This window comes from Mustela erminea, chromosome 4 (assembly GCF_009829155.1).
Source record: "Mustela erminea isolate mMusErm1 chromosome 4, mMusErm1.Pri, whole genome shotgun sequence".
In the NCBI taxonomy this organism is placed as follows: Eukaryota; Metazoa; Chordata; class Mammalia; order Carnivora; family Mustelidae; genus Mustela; species Mustela erminea.
In genome coordinates, this window is record NC_045617.1 from 87,941,461 (window position 1) to 87,960,624 (window position 19,164).

General features: G+C 43.7%; 2 protein-coding genes across 11 annotated transcripts in view; one reads left to right on the forward strand and one right to left on the reverse strand.

Annotated features, from left to right (window-relative positions):
- The window catches only part of LOC116588590 (adenylate cyclase type 10-like), a 41,997-nt gene extending 38,941 nt beyond the window's left edge, over positions 1–3,056 (forward strand). For 4 of the 8 annotated variants that reach the window (XM_032339862.1, XM_032339865.1, XM_032339866.1 and 1 more), the window contains 4 exons: positions 190–307; positions 714–912; positions 1,425–1,638; positions 2,155–3,055. In XM_032339862.1, coding sequence (XP_032195753.1) covers positions 190–307; positions 714–912; positions 1,425–1,638; positions 2,155–2,219 — 596 coding nt within the window. In that variant the 3' untranslated portion in view covers positions 2,220–3,055. Of the gene's footprint in view, positions 1–189; positions 308–713; positions 913–1,424; positions 1,639–2,154 lie in introns of those variants that run through there. The other 4 variants (XM_032339863.1, XM_032339864.1, XM_032339867.1 and 1 more) reach the window with 2 other exon arrangements.
- The window catches only part of TREML1 (triggering receptor expressed on myeloid cells like 1), a 78,985-nt gene extending 62,361 nt beyond the window's left edge, over positions 1–16,624 (reverse strand). The window contains exons 1-6 of one of the 3 annotated variants that reach the window (XM_032339878.1): positions 16,100–16,619; positions 15,571–15,903; positions 13,497–13,608; positions 13,015–13,100; positions 12,459–12,511; positions 11,546–12,099 (exon numbers count right to left, since the gene is read on the reverse strand). In XM_032339878.1, coding sequence (XP_032195769.1) covers positions 11,788–12,099; positions 12,459–12,511; positions 13,015–13,100; positions 13,497–13,608; positions 15,571–15,903; positions 16,100–16,142 — 939 coding nt within the window. In that variant the 5' untranslated portion in view covers positions 16,143–16,619 and the 3' untranslated portion in view covers positions 11,546–11,787. Of the gene's footprint in view, positions 1–11,545; positions 12,100–12,458; positions 12,512–13,014; positions 13,101–13,496; positions 13,609–15,570; positions 15,904–16,099 lie in introns of those variants that run through there. The other 2 variants (XM_032339879.1, XM_032339880.1) reach the window with 2 other exon arrangements.
- Between the last annotated feature and the right edge of the window lie 2,540 nt (positions 16,625–19,164).

Here is a 19,164-nt window from a genome sequence, read left to right on the forward strand (position 1 = left end):
AGGTAGTCATGAGCCTGTCCCTTTGTCATGTCCATGATCCTAGCCCCTGGTTTCTTAAAGTCTAGGAACCACATTGTTACTCAGGGTGTCTGTGTTTCAGATGTTATCTGTTCTCCTGTATCACACACCTTCTATACCAGTTCCTACACTGATAACTGATCCTAGCCTGGTTATCTTTTCTGTCCACAGGATTGCTATGCCGGTCCTTTGGCGAGTGTCTGCATTTCATTCAACACTGTGAGCACAGCTGCATCCTAAACTCTCAGAGTAATGTCATGCTGGGGATCCACTCATCTCTGGCCATGTGGTAATGTGGGGTACCAAAGTCTTACTTGATGGGAAAGGGCAGCAATAGAAACTTAAGGATACCATGGGGTCATTTAAGCTACTGCCTTTTACAAACCCTCTCGGCAGGGCTATTCTGCCTCTGTGCCTTTCTAAAGACCTTTACCTCCCATCCCTCCCATCTTATTAGAAGGGTTCTTTATGTCCCTGAGCAGGTTTGGGCATAGGTTGAGGGTTAAGTTTAAGGTTACAGTGAAGTGCTGGATGGTCTCCATTTAAGTCTCCTTCATGTGAGTTAGTAGCATTGGCCACTGGCCATCATCACAGTTCTGACTGTCCAGGAGGACTTAGAGCCTTAAAGCTATGACGGCTCTATGAGAGAGCCACGGTCGGTCAGCAGGGGATGGAGATGAGATTCTTCCCTCCAGGTTTGCCCAGGACTCGCAGTGGAATCTGGTTGAGTACCACATCTCCAAGGCTCGCCAGTTGGTGAAAAGAACCAATGCCTCACTATTTGGTTCACATGGATTTGTCCGATTCCTGGAATGCCATGTGCTAATGTTACAAAAAATGCCAGAGGGTGTCTTCATGCATACTCCCCCAGAGACCCGCAGCCAAACCCTCAAGGTACCTGCTTCTCTCTTCTCTCTTGTCCTTCACCTGACACCTAAGTTCTAGTTTGATCTCTCTGCCACCTGCATCTCTCCCTTACTCTTCCTTCTCCTTGCTGCCTCTGTCTCTCTTATCCCAACTCAAACCTTTTTCCTCAACTTAGAAACTCTTTCCACTTACCTCATGTACCCTCCCAGGTATTCTTGCATGGGCCAGGACTAGATTCCCCAACTTTCTTTTGCACAGCTACTACCCAAGACCATTAAAATGTTAACACTTAATCCTTCTCAGTGCCCTCTGGCTGAGTTTGACACCTGTCCCAACAGCCCTGCCTTCTGCGTCTAAGGCATTCCAGTTCCCCTGTAGCTCAAAACCAATTCTCTGGGCCTGCTTGCCATGAGTCACTCTTCCCTGCCCCTTGAGCCCTGAGTGAGTATGCTGAGTGGGCACTGTCGTAAGTCCTGGTAGAGTGGAGTGGAGGAAGAAGGTATTCATCCTTGAGCTCATGGACTTCCCTCTCCTTTCAGTACTGTAAGGAGTTCTTCTCTCGATGTGTGACCTGCCCAGTCTATCACCAGTGGGTCTCAGAGCTTAAAACCTCCATAATGAGATACGGACAGAGAGAATCCATGTCCTCGACTAATATTGCCAGACCTTTTGACACCTGCTTGACCACGATTTGGATAGAGGGAGAATTCCTGGAGGAAAACAACTTCTTTGGAAGAAATTTAGGAATGCAGAGTAAGCATTCATTCCTGGAACCTTTGTCTCAGAGATGTTGCAAACAGGCTCGGATTCTTACAGACAGTCAAAGGCCCCTCCAAAGAAGGGAGAGACACCGAGCTATAAGGACTTAGTCCTTGCTCCGCAGATAATTATCATCCTCTCACTAGCTCTGGACCCAGCCCAGACAGACAGTGGCCTTTTATCATTAAACAGTATGACCCCTTCTCTCAGCCCTTTGTCCAACATCTGTGACCCGTGGGCATAGAAAGTTCCTCCTTGGTCCCAGCTTAAACAGATAGATTGTTTCCATGGAATATCTGGATGGTCACTAAGGGAGAAAGAAGGCCTTAGCATCCACAATGAATATCTATGAAGGTTAATGGTAAAATGTGGGCAAGAAAAAGAGGAAAGAATAGAGTTCCTTACCTCAGGGCTAGAAAATCTCCTCCTTTTCTAGGGCCATAAGTTAGGTTCATAATTGCTGAGGACATTCTTTGGGGCTTATGATATTGTTTCTGCTCCTGCTTTCAGGATTTGACAGAGTGTCTGATGTCAAGGAGAATAAGGATGAAGAAATTCAAGAATGTGTATGTTAAAAAAAATTATCTGAAGGGACCATGGTTCTCTTGCTGTATATGACACAAAGAAATGACCCAAGTTCTCCTTTTTAAGATACTGTATAGTGTTCATATTCAATATACTAGCCTTTTATGGTCATCACTATCTTTAGCTTTGTCAAAATAAAAGCCTATGTTTCTGAAGCATGAAACTTAGATATCTCTTTCTTAACTCTTAACAGTCATTGGCACAACTGAGACAGAAATTAGAACCAGCAGTAGACTGGAGGCCTGGGAGGCTTTGAGATGAACTGATTGCTTCTTACATAAGGCGACATCCATTAGCAGATGGAAAACACAGCCCTAATACAGAGGCTGTGTTTACTTATGGAAAGCCAGCATTATGAGTGCTTTGATGATCTCTTGGCAAGGATGTAGTAATGGGCTCCTAAGAAGTCAAGGACTCGGGTGCATAGGGCTGTGGGATTCCATTTCTCTTTTACACTTTATGACGTGGGGATTCCCATGTGAAACTGAAACTGCCAAGGTGTATATGACTCTAGCTCTCTTTTTATTCTCCCTTTCTAGAGCCGCTACCTTTGTACTTTTATCCATTTGATGGCTTTTCTTACACAGAGCCAGATCTTCCTACTAATTTCTTATACTTTACAATTCAATCATCTAGTGTTCATGGAGCCTGTTAAATAATGTTATGAGAGCTACCATTTATTGTTCACTTACTCTGTGCCAGCCTGAGTGCTCGAAATACATTCTTTAAATCCTTCAATCAACTCTGTGAAGCAAGTACTTTTATTATCTCCATATTACAGATGAAGAAACTGAAGCTTAGAAAGATATTATTCCAGAAAACACAGCCACAAAATGGTGGAGCTGGGATTCTAATTCAAATTTGATTCCAGAGTTTTGCACTAGGCTATAGAAGCTTTCATAGGACCTAGCCTATGGTAAGCTATCCCATACCCAGTCTTCAATATTCTATTCAAATGACCATCAGAACTTTAAGGACAGGCAGGGAAGTGTTTGGGAAAAGGAACCCTGTACTTGGCATTTTAATCATGCTGTCTGGTCTGTATATTCCCTGCTCCCCCTCTCCATCACAGTCCCTTTACCCCTGTCCTCTTGTTACCTTCCCTCCACTCCCTCTACTGCCATCCTACTCCCTCTTCCATTCCTCTGTTTCTTACCTCTTCTTCCTTTGTCCTTCTCTCACATCCTCCCCCTCTTTTAATTTCTCCCCCTCCTTTAATTTCTGAGAGGCAATACAGACTAGTGGTAAAGAACAAGGACTCTGGAGCCAGACAGCCTGGGTTCAAATTCTAACTCTGCTACTTACTAACTATGTTAATTCTAGCATATAATTCATCTTTTTTATGCTTCAGTTTCCCTTTCTATAAATGAGGATGAAAACAGAATAAAAGAACATCATCATGCAGATAACATAAATATAAAACACTTAGAACAGTACCTGGCACAAAATAAGCACTCAATAAGTATTAGATAAAACACTTAGAACAGTACCTGGCACAAAATAAGCACTCAATAAGTATTAGCTATTATTACCAATTTAATTTTTATGTTTAAATATAGATTATACATTTATGTGGCACAAAATTCAGAAGGAACAAAAGTGTCTAACAATGAAAGTCTTTCCCATTCCTGTCCTCCAGCCACCAATTCCCCTCCCCAGAGCTGATCTGTGTTACCACTTCCTTGTGCATCCTTGCAAAATCATCCATGCACATGCAAGCAATATTGTATATTTACTGCACCCGTGGTTCCCACAAAGGCACTACCTAGTCATACTGTGTTGCTTCTTCCTTTTTCCTTTCTTTCTTTGCCATTTGTTTTCCTTTTGGCAATTTTTAAAATTGAGATAGAATTCACCATTTAAAAAGATACACAATTCAAGTGGCTTTTAGTAGATCGCGAAGTTGTGCAACCATATCACTATCTAATTCCAGAACATTTTTATCACCCCAAAGGGAACTCAGTCTATGCCCATTAGCAGTCCCTACCCAGTTCCTTCCTTCTGTCTCTATAGACCTGCCTTTTCTGGACATTTCATATAAATGGAATCATAATATATGCCTTTTATGTCTGACTTCTTCCACCTAGCACAATCTTTTCAAGGTTGGTCCGCATTGTAGCATTCCTTTTTATGGTTGGATAACATTCCATTGTATGGATATACCACATGTCATTTATCCATTCACACCAGCTTATGGATACATGGGTTGTTTCCTCTATTTGACTATTATGAATAATACTGCTATAAACATTTGTGTGCAAGCTCTTGTATGAACATATATTTTCAGTTATCTTGGGTATATGCCTAGGAATGGAATTTGGGTTATACAGAAACTCTATTTCTACCTTTTTAAGGAACTGTCAAACTATTTTCCAAAGTAGCTGTACCATTTTACGTTCCTACCTGCAGTATGTGAAGATACCAGTTTTCCACATCCTCACCTCACCAGCACTTGTTATTCTCTTTTTAAAAGATTTTATTTATATATTTTGAGAAAGAGAGAGAGAGAGAGAGAGAGAGCATAAGCAGGTTGAGGGGCAGAGGCAAAGGGATAGAGAAAATCTCAGGCAGACTCCACACTGATCCTGGACCCCAATGCAGAGCTTGATATTATGATCCTAAGATCATGACCTGAGATGAAACCAGGAGAATGCTCAGTTGAGCCACCCAGGCATCCCCGCTTCTTTTTTTGATATAGGCATTCTAGTGAGTATGAAATGGTATCTCATTGTGGTGGTGATTTGCATTTCCTTTATGACTAATGATGTTGAGCATTTTTATGAGCCTATTGACCACTTGTCAGTCTTCTTGGAGAAATGTCTTTTGGAATCTTCTGCCCATTTTTTATGGGGTTACATATATTTTTATTGTGAAGCTTTTAAAAATATATTCTAGTACTAGACCCTTATCAGATTTGATTTACACATATTTACTCTCATTCTGTGAACTGTCTTTTCACTTTCATGACAGTATCATTTTGGAGCACAAAAGTGTTATCTTTTCATGAAGTATAATTTGTCTGGGTTTTGTTTTTTGGTTGCTTGCACTTTAAGTGTTATATCTTAAAAATTGCAAAGGTTTATGCTTCTGGTTTTTTTCCCTAGGTTTTATATGGTTTTAGCTCTTTTAGATCTTTGATTCATTTTGAGTTAATTTTTGCATATAGTATGAGCTAAGTTTCCAGATTCATTCTTTGCATGTGGATATCTACTTTTCTCAACACTATTTGTTAAAAAAAGACTATTCTTCTCCCCCACTTAAATGATACTCTTTTTAATGTATGGTTTTGTTAGATGTTTGGGTCTACTTCTGAACTCTCAGTTCTGTCCCATTGTTCTATGTGTCTGTCCTTATGCCAGTACACACCATCTTGATTGTTGTAGTGTTATAGTAACTTTTAAAATCAGGAATATGAGTTCTCTAATTGTATTATTATTTTTCAAGATTGTTTTAGCTATTCAGGGACCTTTGCATTTCTATATGACTTTCAGGATCAGCTTGTCAATTTCTACAAAAAGGGCAGCTGTAATTTTGACAGGGATTGAGTTGAATCTGTAAGTAAATTGAGGAAGAATTGCTATCTTAACAATATTAAGTTTTCTGATCCATGAAAATAGATCAGACATATTTAGGTCTTTTTAAATTTCTTTCAGTGTTTTATAGTTTTCAGTGTAGAGGTCTTGAAATTTTTTGTTAAATTTGTGCCTAAATATTTTATTATCCTTACTCTATTATAATGGAGTTGTTTTCTTAATTTCATTTTTGAGTTGTTCACTGCTAGTTCATAGAAATAGAACTGATTTTTGTATATTGATTTTGTATTCTGGAACTGCTAAACTCATTTATTAGCTCTGGGGTTGTTGGATTTTTTTTGTGTGTATGTGTGGATTCCTTAGGATTTTGTATATTCAAGATCATGTCATCTACAAATAGAAATAGTTTTACTTTTTCCTTTCCAATCTGGATGATTCTTGTTTCTTTTTCTTGCCTAATTACTCTCTCAAGAACCTATAGTATTGAATGAAAGTGGCAAGAGTGGACATCTTTGTCTTGTTCTCAGTCCTAGGGACAAAGCTTTTAGTTTTACACCTTTAGGTATGATGTTACCTGTGAGTGTTTTGTAGATGCTCTGTCATCTTTGAGGAAATTTCCAGCTCTTCCTAGCTTGTTGAGCATTTGTATCATGATAACATATTGGATTTTGCCAAATGCTTTTTCTGTCCTCTTTTGAAAGGATCATGTGGTTTTGGTCCTTTTTTCTATTAATGTGGTATGTCTTAGTGATTTTCATGTGTAGAACCTATCTTGCATTCCGGGGATAAATCCCATTTTGTCTTGGTATATAATCCTTTCTATTTATTGCTAGAGCTTATTAGCTAGTATTTTTTGTTGAGGATTTTTGTATCTGTATTCATAAGAGATGTTAATCAGTAGTTCTCTTGTAATCTCTTTGTCTGGTCTTTGAATTGAGGTAAAATTGTCCTCATAGAATGAGGGCCTGCCTCTTCTATTTTTTGGAAGGTCTTGCGAAGGATTGGTTTTAAAACTCTTTTAATGTTTGGTAGAATTCACCAGTGAAATCATCTGGGCCGGGGCTTCTCTGTCTGGTAAGTTTTGTGATTATTAATTAAACCTCTTTAGTAGTTATAGATCTATTGAGATTTTCTATTTAATTTTGAGTCACTTTAAGTAGTTTGTGTCTTTCTAGGAATTTGTCCATTTTATCTAGGTTATCTATTTTGATGAAACATGATTGTCCACAATTTTCCTTATAATCCTTCTAGTCTCATAAAGTCCATAGTGCTCCCTCTACTTTCATTCCTCATTTAGTAATATGAGTCTTCTCTTGTTCTTTTGGCAAAGAAAGTAACCTTAGCTAAGATTTGTCAATTTTGTGGATCTTTTCAAAGAACTAATACTTGGTTTTGCTGATATTTTCCCCTTTATATGTTCTCTATTTCATTTATTTCTGCTCCAATCTATTATTTCCTTCCTTCCACTTGCTCTGGGTTTAGTCTGCTCTTCTGTTTCTAGTTTCTTCAGGTGGAAAGTTAGGTTGTTGATTTGAGATCTTTTTTTTTTTTTTAATATAAAGTGTTTACAGCTATAGGTTCCCTCTAAGCACAGACTTTGCTGAATCCCCTTAGTTTTGCTGTGTTATATTTTTTAATTCATTCCTCTTAAAGTATTTATAATTTCTCTTGTGGTTTCTTCTTTGACCCGCTTATTATTTAGAAGTGTGTTGTTTAATTTCCACATATTTGTTAGTTTCCAAAATTTATTTCTATTATTTCTAATTTCATTCCCTTATAGTCAAAAAGCATACTTTGTATGATCTCAGTCCTTTTAAATTTATCGAGAATATGTTTATGGTCAGATATGTTGTCTTCCCTGGAGAATGTCACATGTGTACTTGAGAAGAATGTGTATTGCATTTTGCTGTTGTTTAGTGGAGTGTTCTACAGATGTCTATTAAGTCTAGTTGGTTTTTACACTGCTGTTCATGTCTACTATTTCCTTGCTGATCTTCCACCTATCTACCTTGTTCTGCCTATTACTGAAAGTGGGATGTTGAAGTCTACAGTTATTACTATTTGTCTATTTCTCCCTTCAGTTCTGTCAGTTTTGCTTTATGTATTTTGAAATGCTGTGGTAGGTACATATATATTTATAATTGTTAAATGTTCTTGGTGGATTTACTCTTTTACCATTATAAAATGTCCTTTTGTCTTAATTCACATAACCACCCCACCTCTCTTTAGTTAGTTTGCGTGATACAGGTTTTTCTATCCTATTACTTGGAACCTAGTTGTGTTTTTGATTCTAAAGGTTGTCTCTTATAGGAAGCATGTAGTTGGATCATGAGTTTTTTTAATACATTCTGCCAATCTCTGCCTTTTAATTGGAATTTTATTTACATTCAGAGTAATTACTGATAAGATAGGATTTATGTCTGCCATCTTATTATTTGTTTTCTACGTGTCTGATGTCTTGTTTCCTTCTCTTTCTCCATTGTCTTTCATTATATTAAATACACAATTTAAATTTAATTTTAATTCCCTTGTCATTTCTTTTACTATATTTGTGAGGGGTTTTTTCCTTGCTATAGGGATTACAATTAACATTTTAATTTAAAACAATCCAGTTCTTATTTATACTAGCTTAATTTCAACAATATACAAAAACTTTTATCCTGTATAACTCCATTCCCTGCCCACTCTTTCGTATATTAAATGTCATAAAAAGTTATATCTTAAATTGTGTGCCTGTCAACACAGACATGTAAAGGCTACTTTATGAATACCGCTTTATGTGCTTTAAATGAGCTACAGGGAGAGAAAGCCAATTTTCTTAAGTAAAGATTCTTTGGGTTGATGCAAGCCATTGGTTTCCAGAGTTCTAAAAAAGTTGATTCTGGCTATTTTTGCCAGTTTTCTTATTGCTTTTATGGAACAGAGAATTGTTTTATAGAGAAAGAAAGCAAGCAGAGGGAGGGTAGGGGCAGAGAGGGTGGGGGAGAAAGAGAATCTTAAGCAGGTTCCATGCTCAGCAGAGCCCAATGCAGGGCTCAGTCTCAGAACCCTGAAATCATGACCTGAGCTGAAATGAAGAACGAGATGCTTAACCAACCGAGCTATCCAGGCACCCCTGGAAGAGAGAATTTAAGGAGTTGTTATGTTCAAGCACTTGTTAGTATGAGCACCATGTGCTATATGTAAATGATGAATCAATAAATTCTACTCCTGAAACCAGTATTACACTATATATTAACTAAGTAGAACTTAAATAAAAATTTGGGGAAAGTATTTTCTGAATTCTTCAACCATTTTCTTTTAAATCGTTCTCAATGTACTTTTAATTTGCATTTCCCTTAGAGTAAGTAAAACATCTTTACTAAGTTTATATTTCCTGTTTTGTGAGCTATATGTATATATCCTATTAAGTATTTGTTTTCTAATTGATTTGTAGGAGTTAGAGAAATGAGGTCTCTGCCTTTGTATAAGTTGCAGAACTTTTCCTCATTTTGAGTTTTATCTTTATTGTGCTTTTTTAGTGGAGAAAAAGATATCAGTCTTTTCTTGTTTTAATGTATCAATGAATTCTTTTATGGCTTCTGAGTTTTGTATAATAACTTAAAGAACATTTTCCTCTCTAAGATTATTTTAACTAGTCCCCCATGGTCTTTCAAATATTTTTTTAAAATCAACTTTATCAAAATTTAATTTACATACAAGAAAGTGCACCTATTTTAATGATGGGTTTTGACAAACATATACACCCACATACCACTACCACAATCATGATAGAAGATATTTCAGTCACCCCAAAAATTTATTTCAGCCTTCTCTACATTCATTATCCCCACCCCAGGCACACCATGAACACAAAATACTCTGTTTTTTCATTGTCTTTATATCTGTGATTATTTTCCCCTTGTTATTTCTTGAGTAAGTTAGCTAACACTCTCTCTTTTATTTCATTTCATTTCAAAGAATAAGCTCTTTTATTTATGTATTATACAATTTTCCTCCTTTAAAATGAACTAGCAACTTGAGTAAGATGCTTAATTCTTGTTGAGGGTGTGACTTTTCCTCTGAGAACTTCTTTAGCTGCATTCAAAGGTTCTGATATGAAGCAATGGCCTTGTCATGTCACCTGCATTTTATTTGCTTTGTTTTCCTATGTTTCTTATGATAAAATTTAGAAGATCTGTATTTTCATCTCAGAAGTTACAGTTATAACTGAGAGATTCTGTTTGGTATTCATAGACTTTTACCATGAGCATTGATGGAATTAATGTATTTCCCTTTCCTCCTTCCCTCTTCTCCACCAGCCAGTTGATCTTAGTATTTTCCTTTGTGTTATTAAATATGCTTTTACTTCTGTCAGGCTCTAAAAAGTTCAAACTACATTCAGACCACAGTAACTTTTTCCCCAGACGGGTTCTTTTTAAATTTTATCCTTCCCTACCCTCATTGCCTCTCTTCCCCAGCAGGGAAGTCCCCAGTTATCTTAGCCAGGGAAAATAAGGGCTTAGTTGATTGGTGGGCAGCTGCCACCTCCACAAGGGACAGAAGTAAATTTGTGTTATATCACAGTCTGAGACTCTATCAGGGGAAGCTCAGAACATCCTGCCAGAGCTCCCTGAAAATAGCATCGCTAGGCCTACCCAGCTGGAGCCCAGGGTACTTGCTCTGCCTGTCCTTTCTCGGATACCTAGACCAAACTCAGGGCCTCTCCAGATGGTGAAAAACACTTTATGCCTAGCTCTCCATGACTGTAAAAAAAAAAATAATAATTTCTCAAGCACCCCCTTCTCTCTATTTGTCTTTTATCTCAATATGGGCCGATAGTTTCAAACTGAACAGTTTCATAAGAAATCCTGGCAGACATCTTAAAGGCCCTTCCACCCACAGCCTGGACTAGCTTTCATTTACACTTGGCAATGACCACACCTTTACCATTCATTCCCCTTCTTCCCATGCCATGCCTTTTCTCTACTGGGCTCTTTCCAGGCTCCAGATTTCAGGCCAAAGAGTACAGTGCTACCAGATGTCCACCCAGTTGAGAACTAGCTCTGATAAACATGTCTGCAGAGGTCTTTTATCTCCTGGCACTTGAAAATCCTTGGTCCTGCCAAGGGATAGGCTTGGGATTTACTTCAGTTTCTGATCTTACTCCTGTTTTATTTATTTATTTTTTTAAATTCAGTGTAGTTAACATATAGTATATTATTTAGTGATTCATTGGTTGCATGTAACACCCAAATTAGTTAACATATAGTGTATAGAATTTAGTGATTCATTGGTTGCAGGTAACACCCAAATTAGTTCAAGTGCCCTCCTTAATGCCCATCATCCAGTTACCCAATCCACCCACTCACCTACCCCCCGCCAACCCTCTGTATGTTCCCTTAACATCACTCCTATTTCTTTTCAGCTCCATCTCTCTTACCACGTCTGTCCTGAGTCTCCTTTCACTCATGATCCCATTCCTCCCATGCGTTGTCACATCAGAAGATGCCGCCTATTTACAACGTGCAGAGCAGAAGGCAAAAGAGGTTTCTAGACTAAAGCCAATGGATCTCTAATTTAGGTACCGTGAAAAAGGCAGGAAATACTTCTGAAGAAGGCTTCTTAGTGTCCCTTGAATCAAACTCCATCATAGTATTCTGACCAGAGAATGAAACTTTGTCCCTACTGGCAGAAAGACTGGAGATCATGCAACACAAACCCTGGACCAGAATCTTCAGTTCCCATGCCATAGGAATAGTCAAACTCGGGCCCTTTCCTCCCCCTCAAACATCAAGAGCTCATATATTACCATTCAGAGTTTATTTAACTCAGTGTTATAATGGCAGAGGAACCAGCATGGGGGATTCCCAAGACACCTCAGTCACATTTAAGTCTCACTTCAGGTCAGAAAAGCCAAGATATTAGGTTAGAATCTAAAGTCCCTAGCTTCTCTGATATCCTAAGGGTTGAGGGCATGGGCTGGCTGGCTAGATGCACAGAGTTCTGGGGATGCTCTTCTTGAGTGTGCAGGAGGATGAACAGCTTAACTGGGTGGCGTTTGGCCATTCGGTGGATCCTGGGCTGGCTCACAGGAGGCCCCTCCACCCTTGTCCCTTCCAGGGAAGATGACTGTGGCATATGTCACAGGCTTAGAACACATTAGTACCTTAGGAGGCAGAGGGGGAGATGAGGGTTGGGCTGGGGGTGGGGATTTCTCTGATGGGGGATCAAAAGGTACACTATAGGTGGTATTGTCAAAGGAAGGTGGTGAGTCGAGCCTAGCATATGGAACGTCCGATGGCAAATCAAGTCCCAGTCCAGAGTTACTGATGTGGTGGGCCACAGAGGAGGAGGCCTGTAACAAAAGCAGGCAAGTGAGAAAGAGAGAAAATGCCTCCTTCTACTCCAGTTTCCACAAAGGGAAGCCCAGGATCACCCTGGGTCTATCTCTCAAGTCCTGAGTATGTTGGTGGGTAAGAGGGATTCCCTTCGAAGATTTTGAAGGCCTAACTTTCTTCCCAAATTGGGGAGGGTGAAATACCAAGGCGGGAAGGTAGAAGACAACTGGTACAAAGTTTACACCATTTAGGAAGAGGATATGGGCCCTGACTGGGGGTCAGTCTTTCTCCACCACCACCCCCTATCCTGGGACCTCTCAGTGAACTGGGCAGAATGGAAGAGGAATTTGGCTGGGGGCCTGCAGAGACCTCTTACCATGCCCCGAACTCCGCTGCTCTGAGGTTGGCCACGGACACCAAGCCTGTTTCCTGGGAAGACAGAGGATGGCACCATAGTCTGCTTCCCATCCTGGCTCAGAGCCCATCTCCTCCCTCCCTTCAGAAGTCCCTGAAGGCTCTTTCCTCGTCCAGACCCTTCATCTCACTCCTACCAGCATATCTTTCCCCACTGCCTCCCCAGATCTGCTGCAGCCTGCCAGGTGCCTCCCCACCCACTGACTGCTTCCACCTCCCTTCATCCGGCCTCAACACTCAGCCTTTCTCCTAAAACCCTTCTCTCACCTCCTCTAGTCACCTGTTTATCCCACTGTCCACGCTGTCCAAATCCTCTCTGTCACCAGGACAGCTCCCACTGAATCTCCTCCTTCCTGTCCACCCCTCGTCTAGGAAATTCTAGGACCTGTGGGCCTTACTAAAGCTCAGACAAGCCCACCTACAGGGGACACAGACCTAGAGTCTGACATTGTGTATAAGGCTAGCTGGTACACTACCAGCGGGGCTGTGCTGGGGTCGGCTGGTGGATGGCTACCTACCTTTCCTCTTGGCCATCACAGCAAACAGCACCACTGCTGCCACCAGCAGGCTCAGCAGGACCACAGCGCCCCAGATCAAGGGGATGCTGAAGGACATAAAGGGATAGGCGAGCTCAGGACTGAACCAGGCAGGAAGCAGCTCACCAGGAACTCCAGAGCAGTGGAGAAGGGTGCTGTTCTTGGTGAGCCATGGTTGCAAGAAGAGGAATTGGGGGATGGAATGAGGAGGACAGACTCAAGCACGGCAGAAGAGAAACACATTGTCAGGCTATCCTGGCCGAAGGCCACCAGGATAAAGGGGTCATTGCTGAACTGGGATACACAGGCAGGTCTGCCTGACTTCCTGTCTGATCAGAGGTTCCCCAGGGGTGGAAGGAACCATGAGGTTTCCCCTTGAGTTAGCCTGGGGCTCTGAACAATCTTTCACTCCCCTTCCTACCACCACCCTTTTCCCAGCCACCGAATACAGCTCTTATCTGTACCTCTTTGCATCCGGGGTGGGTTCCGCAGGGCTGGCACTGCCCACAGTGTCTGAGGAGGAGCCATCAGCCAGAGTCCCAGCCTTATAGGTCTCCTTCTCTTTCAGTCGAGGAGCTGAGTCAGAAGGAAATATTAATGAGCATATAACTATGGAGGGCAGGGTACAGGCCTGTTGAGATCTGAGGGACTGGGGGAGTGGGGCTGAGGAAGCAGAGATCCCAAGTAAGTAACACAAATGGGGCTTGACATATTCCTTAGGGGCCTAATTCTGGAGATCAGGGATGGTCTCTTTCTGTCTTTACCTGTTAGTGACCAGACCCACCTTCCCCTCCACCACCAGATCCCAACCCTTGCCCCTGCCTTCCTTCTTCACTTGCTCCTCCAGACCCCTGGCCTATCTGGTCTGCTCAGACTATGCAGAATCAGCCATTGGGTTATCTATGCCTGCCTCCCCACCCCACCCCAGAATAAGTTCTCCACTCTTGTGGAGTGCCACTCAGTGGCAACCTTGCTCTTGGTGCTCATCAGTTGGTCTCTAAAGGGGTCTCGGCACAGCCTGCTAGACTTCTCCATATACCTGCAGCCATGGGACACCCTGCAGGCTGGATGAGCCCATCCAAAGCTCTGCCCTCAGGATCTAAGGAATTCTAGCATCAACCCTAATGTGACACAAAGCCAGGAGACCCTTGCTGGGAGCCTTGCTCAGAGCCCAAGTCTTGGTTTTGTGACAAGGCTTCTATTGTCCTTACAACACACTCAACTCTGGCTATGGGACTCAGGGTTGATTTCTCTGGGCCTGAGGATTTGTCTTGGGAACCTGGCCGGTCCTTCTAGACCCTCAGGATAGGGGTCTTATTCCCAGTGGCTCATGGTTCCTATCTCCCACCTCAAGCCAAACCAGGGTCTGGAGAGGCCGTGTTTCCCATCTTGCTGCATGTGTCCTGCCCTCCTGATGCCTACTAAGCCACCCATACCCTCCTTGAAAGCCACGCTCCGCTGGCTGGCCAGAGCACCTATCCTCTACAGCTGTTGGGGTCCCAGCACCTGCCCCATGCCATCCTACAAGTTGGAGCTATTAGACCTTAGAGTGTCCAGGAAGGAGGAGGACAGAGGATGACAAAGACCACCAGGAACATATTTACAATATGAACTAACAATCATGGACCAGAGATGAGAGGGATACTAATGACAACTTAGTCTACACTAATAATTAGCAAATGGCGGGGGGGACCAAGAAAAGGAAAAATGCCTTTCTTCATTTCATGGCTTGGGGGTTGGGCACAAATTACATGAGAAAGGAGGACCTATCATCCACAAGAGAAAGATTGTAACAGTCTCCACTTCTACAGGCAGCTGGCCATTTTCCCTCCAGAACATTTTTTTTCTTATAACATCCAACTTTTCGGGAAAATTCCTTCTTCTACTTTAAAATTGTCTTTTAATAAATGCTTAGACCTTGGAACATTGTAGCCTATCAGAGAAAACTGCAGCCTATCGAAAGAAAGTACTTTCTAGACTCAAAATAGGGTTGACAATACTGATAATCTATTAGTGACATTTTCCTCATTTTTAAAACAAAATGAGCTGGGAGTAATTCAGGCACTGAACGCACCCTGCTTAAAGGTGAGGCACATACTATATGCTCAGTGAAGACATAAAATTAAATAAAATAAGGATTCAATAATTTTAAGCCATCAAACCCATTATAACAGGAGTAATAAACAGGAAGATTTAAAAAATGAATTCCAGGTTGATATGCCAATTAATACTTCCTTTAAAACATTTCTTAGAGGAAAAATATAGCATTAAGTATGTTGAAAATGCTGGATGAGGAGGCCAAGGCCATGGGTGAGGAAGGAGGATGTGCCTTCCAAAGGAGAAACCCACTAGCACGGGAGGGGGGAGGGACCCACTGTCTGGCTGTTTTATCTCAGACTGCTCACCCAGTTTGGTTTCCGGTCCCTGGGGAGCAGTCAAAAATATCTCCTCCCAATTCCTCCCCTGCTAAGGGCCCCCATCCCCCAAGAAGTGCAGGTGGAGGCGGGGATGGGCAATGGCCAGCCTAGGATAACTCACCTGGAGGGATCACGTCCAGAGCGACTCTGTGCACCGTCTGGGGCCCTGTGGCCCCCTCCACCACGCAGCCATACTCGCCTGCATCCTCCTCCTGCAGGGTAATCATCTCCACCTGGAGCAGGCCGCCCCCCAGGTCGGTGAGAAACATGCGTCTGCCACCCGGAGCTCTGCGATCCACAGTGGAGGACACCAAGGGCTGGCACCCCTCTGGCAAGAAGCGGCACCACACCTTCCGAGCCTTGATGTCCTGAAGCCGGTAGTGGCACTGCACCAGAATGGAGCCCCCCACGGGGGCCTGCAGCACCTCTGGGAAGGTGACCATGGAGCCCTGGCCTAGGGAAGGAAAGGATGTGGGAAGACTGGGCAGGAGCTGGGGAAACTTTCCAGTCCACCCACTGCCACAGGGGGACAGGGACGGAAAGTCCACCTTCTGGGCCCTACAAAAGTTACTATTGCCACAATAATGCCCGTTATTCCTGGGCCTGGAGTGCAGTATGGGGGCCCAGGGTGCAGCTCCTTCTAACCTTACCTGCCAGTCCCAGGAGCAGCAGCAGTAGCAGGTTGGGGCCCATGGCGGGTCAGGCAGATGTTGGCTCTGGGGCTCGCCTGGCCACTGACACAGCATTCCCCAGGGAGCAGGAAACGTCTGCCTCAGACAGTCACGTGGGGCTCTCAGTGGCCATGGGGTGGGAGGCAGGCGCTGGGGGCCCCTCCATGGGTGGGGATAAGGTGACTTTCAGAAGCCTGGTTGGTTCAGTGCTTGGCAACTTGACCATGAGGGCCAGTAGGGGTGGGCAAGGCAGGGTGAGAAGGCCCAAGGACAGGCAGAACCCGGGCTCCTGGGTCCCGGCTAAGGAATGAGGTGAGAGGAGGACTGTGATAACTGGAAAGCAACAGAGAGAGAGGGAAACAAATCCTCAGGGTCTTCCGAAGATAAAATCCAGGATGCAGTGCTGTGAATGAGGAAGGTGGAGCATTATTCTGGTTCTACCGTCTGTAATGAGCCTGAGCTCCCAGGGGACTGTCCAGTCCTACCGCACGACCTCACAGCAGGAGGCCCCCCTCCGTGTGCCTTGGCAGCGTGCACCCCCGTTCTCCAGTTCTGGCAACCACATCCATCCTTTGATAATGACACCCCATTTCCTCTTCCCCTGTTCTCTGGAACTCCTTAACTAGTTGGTTATTGAACCTCATGGAGTCATCACATTTTCCTATCTTTCCTCTCTCGTTTTCCACCTTTTTGTCCATTTTGTTCTGATTGCAAGAAGACGCCCTTGTCTTTTTCATCCATCCCTTCTATTACTGTCTTGTAAGTGTTGATTTCCTTAGTATTTTCAATTTACAAGATTTCTTATTCTCCAGACATTTCTTATAGCATATCATTTTTGTTTCATGAATGGACTAACCTGTCAGGAGACCATTGTCCATGGATATTTTCACATATCTGCATGGTCTGGGCACTGATCAAGCTTTGTTCCAGTGTGATCGAATAGCAAACATGTCTTGAAAGTTAGAGTGTATCAGCTCCAGAGGGACTTGCTTAAACACCCCGGCCCCCTCCCTCGAGAAGATCTGTTTACCTTCCGGAGTAAAGGTGTCTCTCTCCCAAGAGAGGAAGATGGACCGATGCTGTTTATAAACTCCAAGCCTCATACTGGGAGGTTCCTCTCCCATGACACAAGCCCACTGCTGGCGCAGGAAACATCTGGCCACCATTCACATTGCCCTGTGCAAAACTGGGGTTTGGGGGACCCTGCGCTGAATGTGGACCATAAACCTCCTGACCTGGGACTCCAGGGGGAACAATGCTGTCCAGAGAGACAAGGGAAAGCAAGGTGGGGATGGCTGAAAGGGGGATGCTGCTCCTGAGCTAGACATCACACCTAGGAAAGGACTAAAGAAACCACCTTCGCTCCTTCCTCTCCCCTCCTTTCTCTACTTTTTCCCTCTCCCTCTGACTCCCTCCTTTCTTCAGGAGCAAGCGAGCTGCCAGTGGGGCCTGGAAACAGGAGCCTGAGAAAGCCGGACAGTGTGTGAGGCTGGGAGTGGTGAGAAGGCGACCCGATGTCCCTTCTGCCCCGGGTTCTGGGTCTGCCCCGGAACATCAGATGTGGTGCTACACTGGCAAATCTTGGGCAAATCGGACAGGTGGGTCAGCCTCGTGAGTGACATGCAAGTGCTTACCTCTGTCCTGCCCATATGCATCAGGTTTTCTTTGATTTCTTATGAGAAAGTTATTACACTAACAGGCCATGAAGAGGAGGCCTGTCCTCGATATGTAACCAAGTATCTAAAATGGATACAGTCCACTGCTGGGTGTGAAGGACAGAGGTGACAAGGCCGCGGGGAGGTGTCAGACTGTGACACCTTAGGGAAGAGGTAGGAAGCCAGTGTTTATCTGGGACCTGCTCTGCACCGGATATCTGGCCTGGGACTTTCACTAATGGTATTTTAACCTCACAAAACCCCAGCAAAACAGGATTGATTTGTTTGTTTGTTTTTTATTTTTAAAAGGTGAGTTTCAAAGAGGTTAAGGATGTGGCGTCCGAGTGGCTCAGTCATTAAGCATCTGCCTTCAGCTCAGGTCATGATCCCAGGATCCTGGGATCAAGCCCCACATGGAGCTCCCTGCTCAGCGGGGAGCCTGCTTCTCCCTCTCCCACTCCCCCTGCTTGTGTTCCCTCTCTCACTATGTCTCTCTCTGTCAAATAAATAAATAAAATCTTAAAAAAAAAAAAAAAAGAGGTTAAGGAACTTGTTTCGGGCTCCTGAGTAAGAGGCAAAGCTGAAAATTTGAACTTAAAATTAACTGACCCCCTTCAGTCCAGTGTGCACCCCAGCGAGTCCAAGGCAGGGGACCCCAGTGGTGATCCAAACCCCGAAGGGGATGCTAAAATGTTGCAGAGGAAGAAAAAGAAGAGGCCAAGCTCTCAAGAGCAGGCGAGCACCAAGCACACTCCAGTACCATGCACGGGGGACCCTCCCTGGCCATCTTGTCGGCATTGGTGCTGGCAGGTGGACAAGCTTGTTCCTGGGTGCTAGACTGTGCCTCAGGTCTGCGGGAAGGAGATGAGGGCCTGCAACATGATTAGGAAGCTTGACATGCCAATGACTCCGAAGACCAGAGAGACACAGCCTGGATAGGCGTCCTGGAGCTGGGGGCAGGGTCAGTGCAGCAGCCTCTGGGGGGAGTGGACAGGGCAGGGCTGGGCTGGCTCCGGGGAGTGATGTGTAGATGTGAAGCTAGACACAAGGGCTGCATTGGGAGACCTTCCACACAATCAGAAACCGCAGGAGCCCACGCCCATGGTAGGGGGCAAAGCCCTGGCCACACGGGCTCCTGGGCTTCCACGTTACCAAGGCAAAGAATGGGACCACCTTGTTCCCTCCTCTTCCTGCATCCCCCTCTGGGCAACTCTCCGTCCTCTTCCTCTCACTTGTAGCTGTATGGTGTGTTGTGTTTGGGGGAGAGATAGGGTTCCTGAGCCACCCTGGCTGTCCCTCTGCCCCAGTCCTCAGCCCCTGATATCCTCCTGGTTCACTTCCTCTTCTCCTCCCAGGGCTTCTCCAGCTGTTCCTTCTAACGCCCTCTAG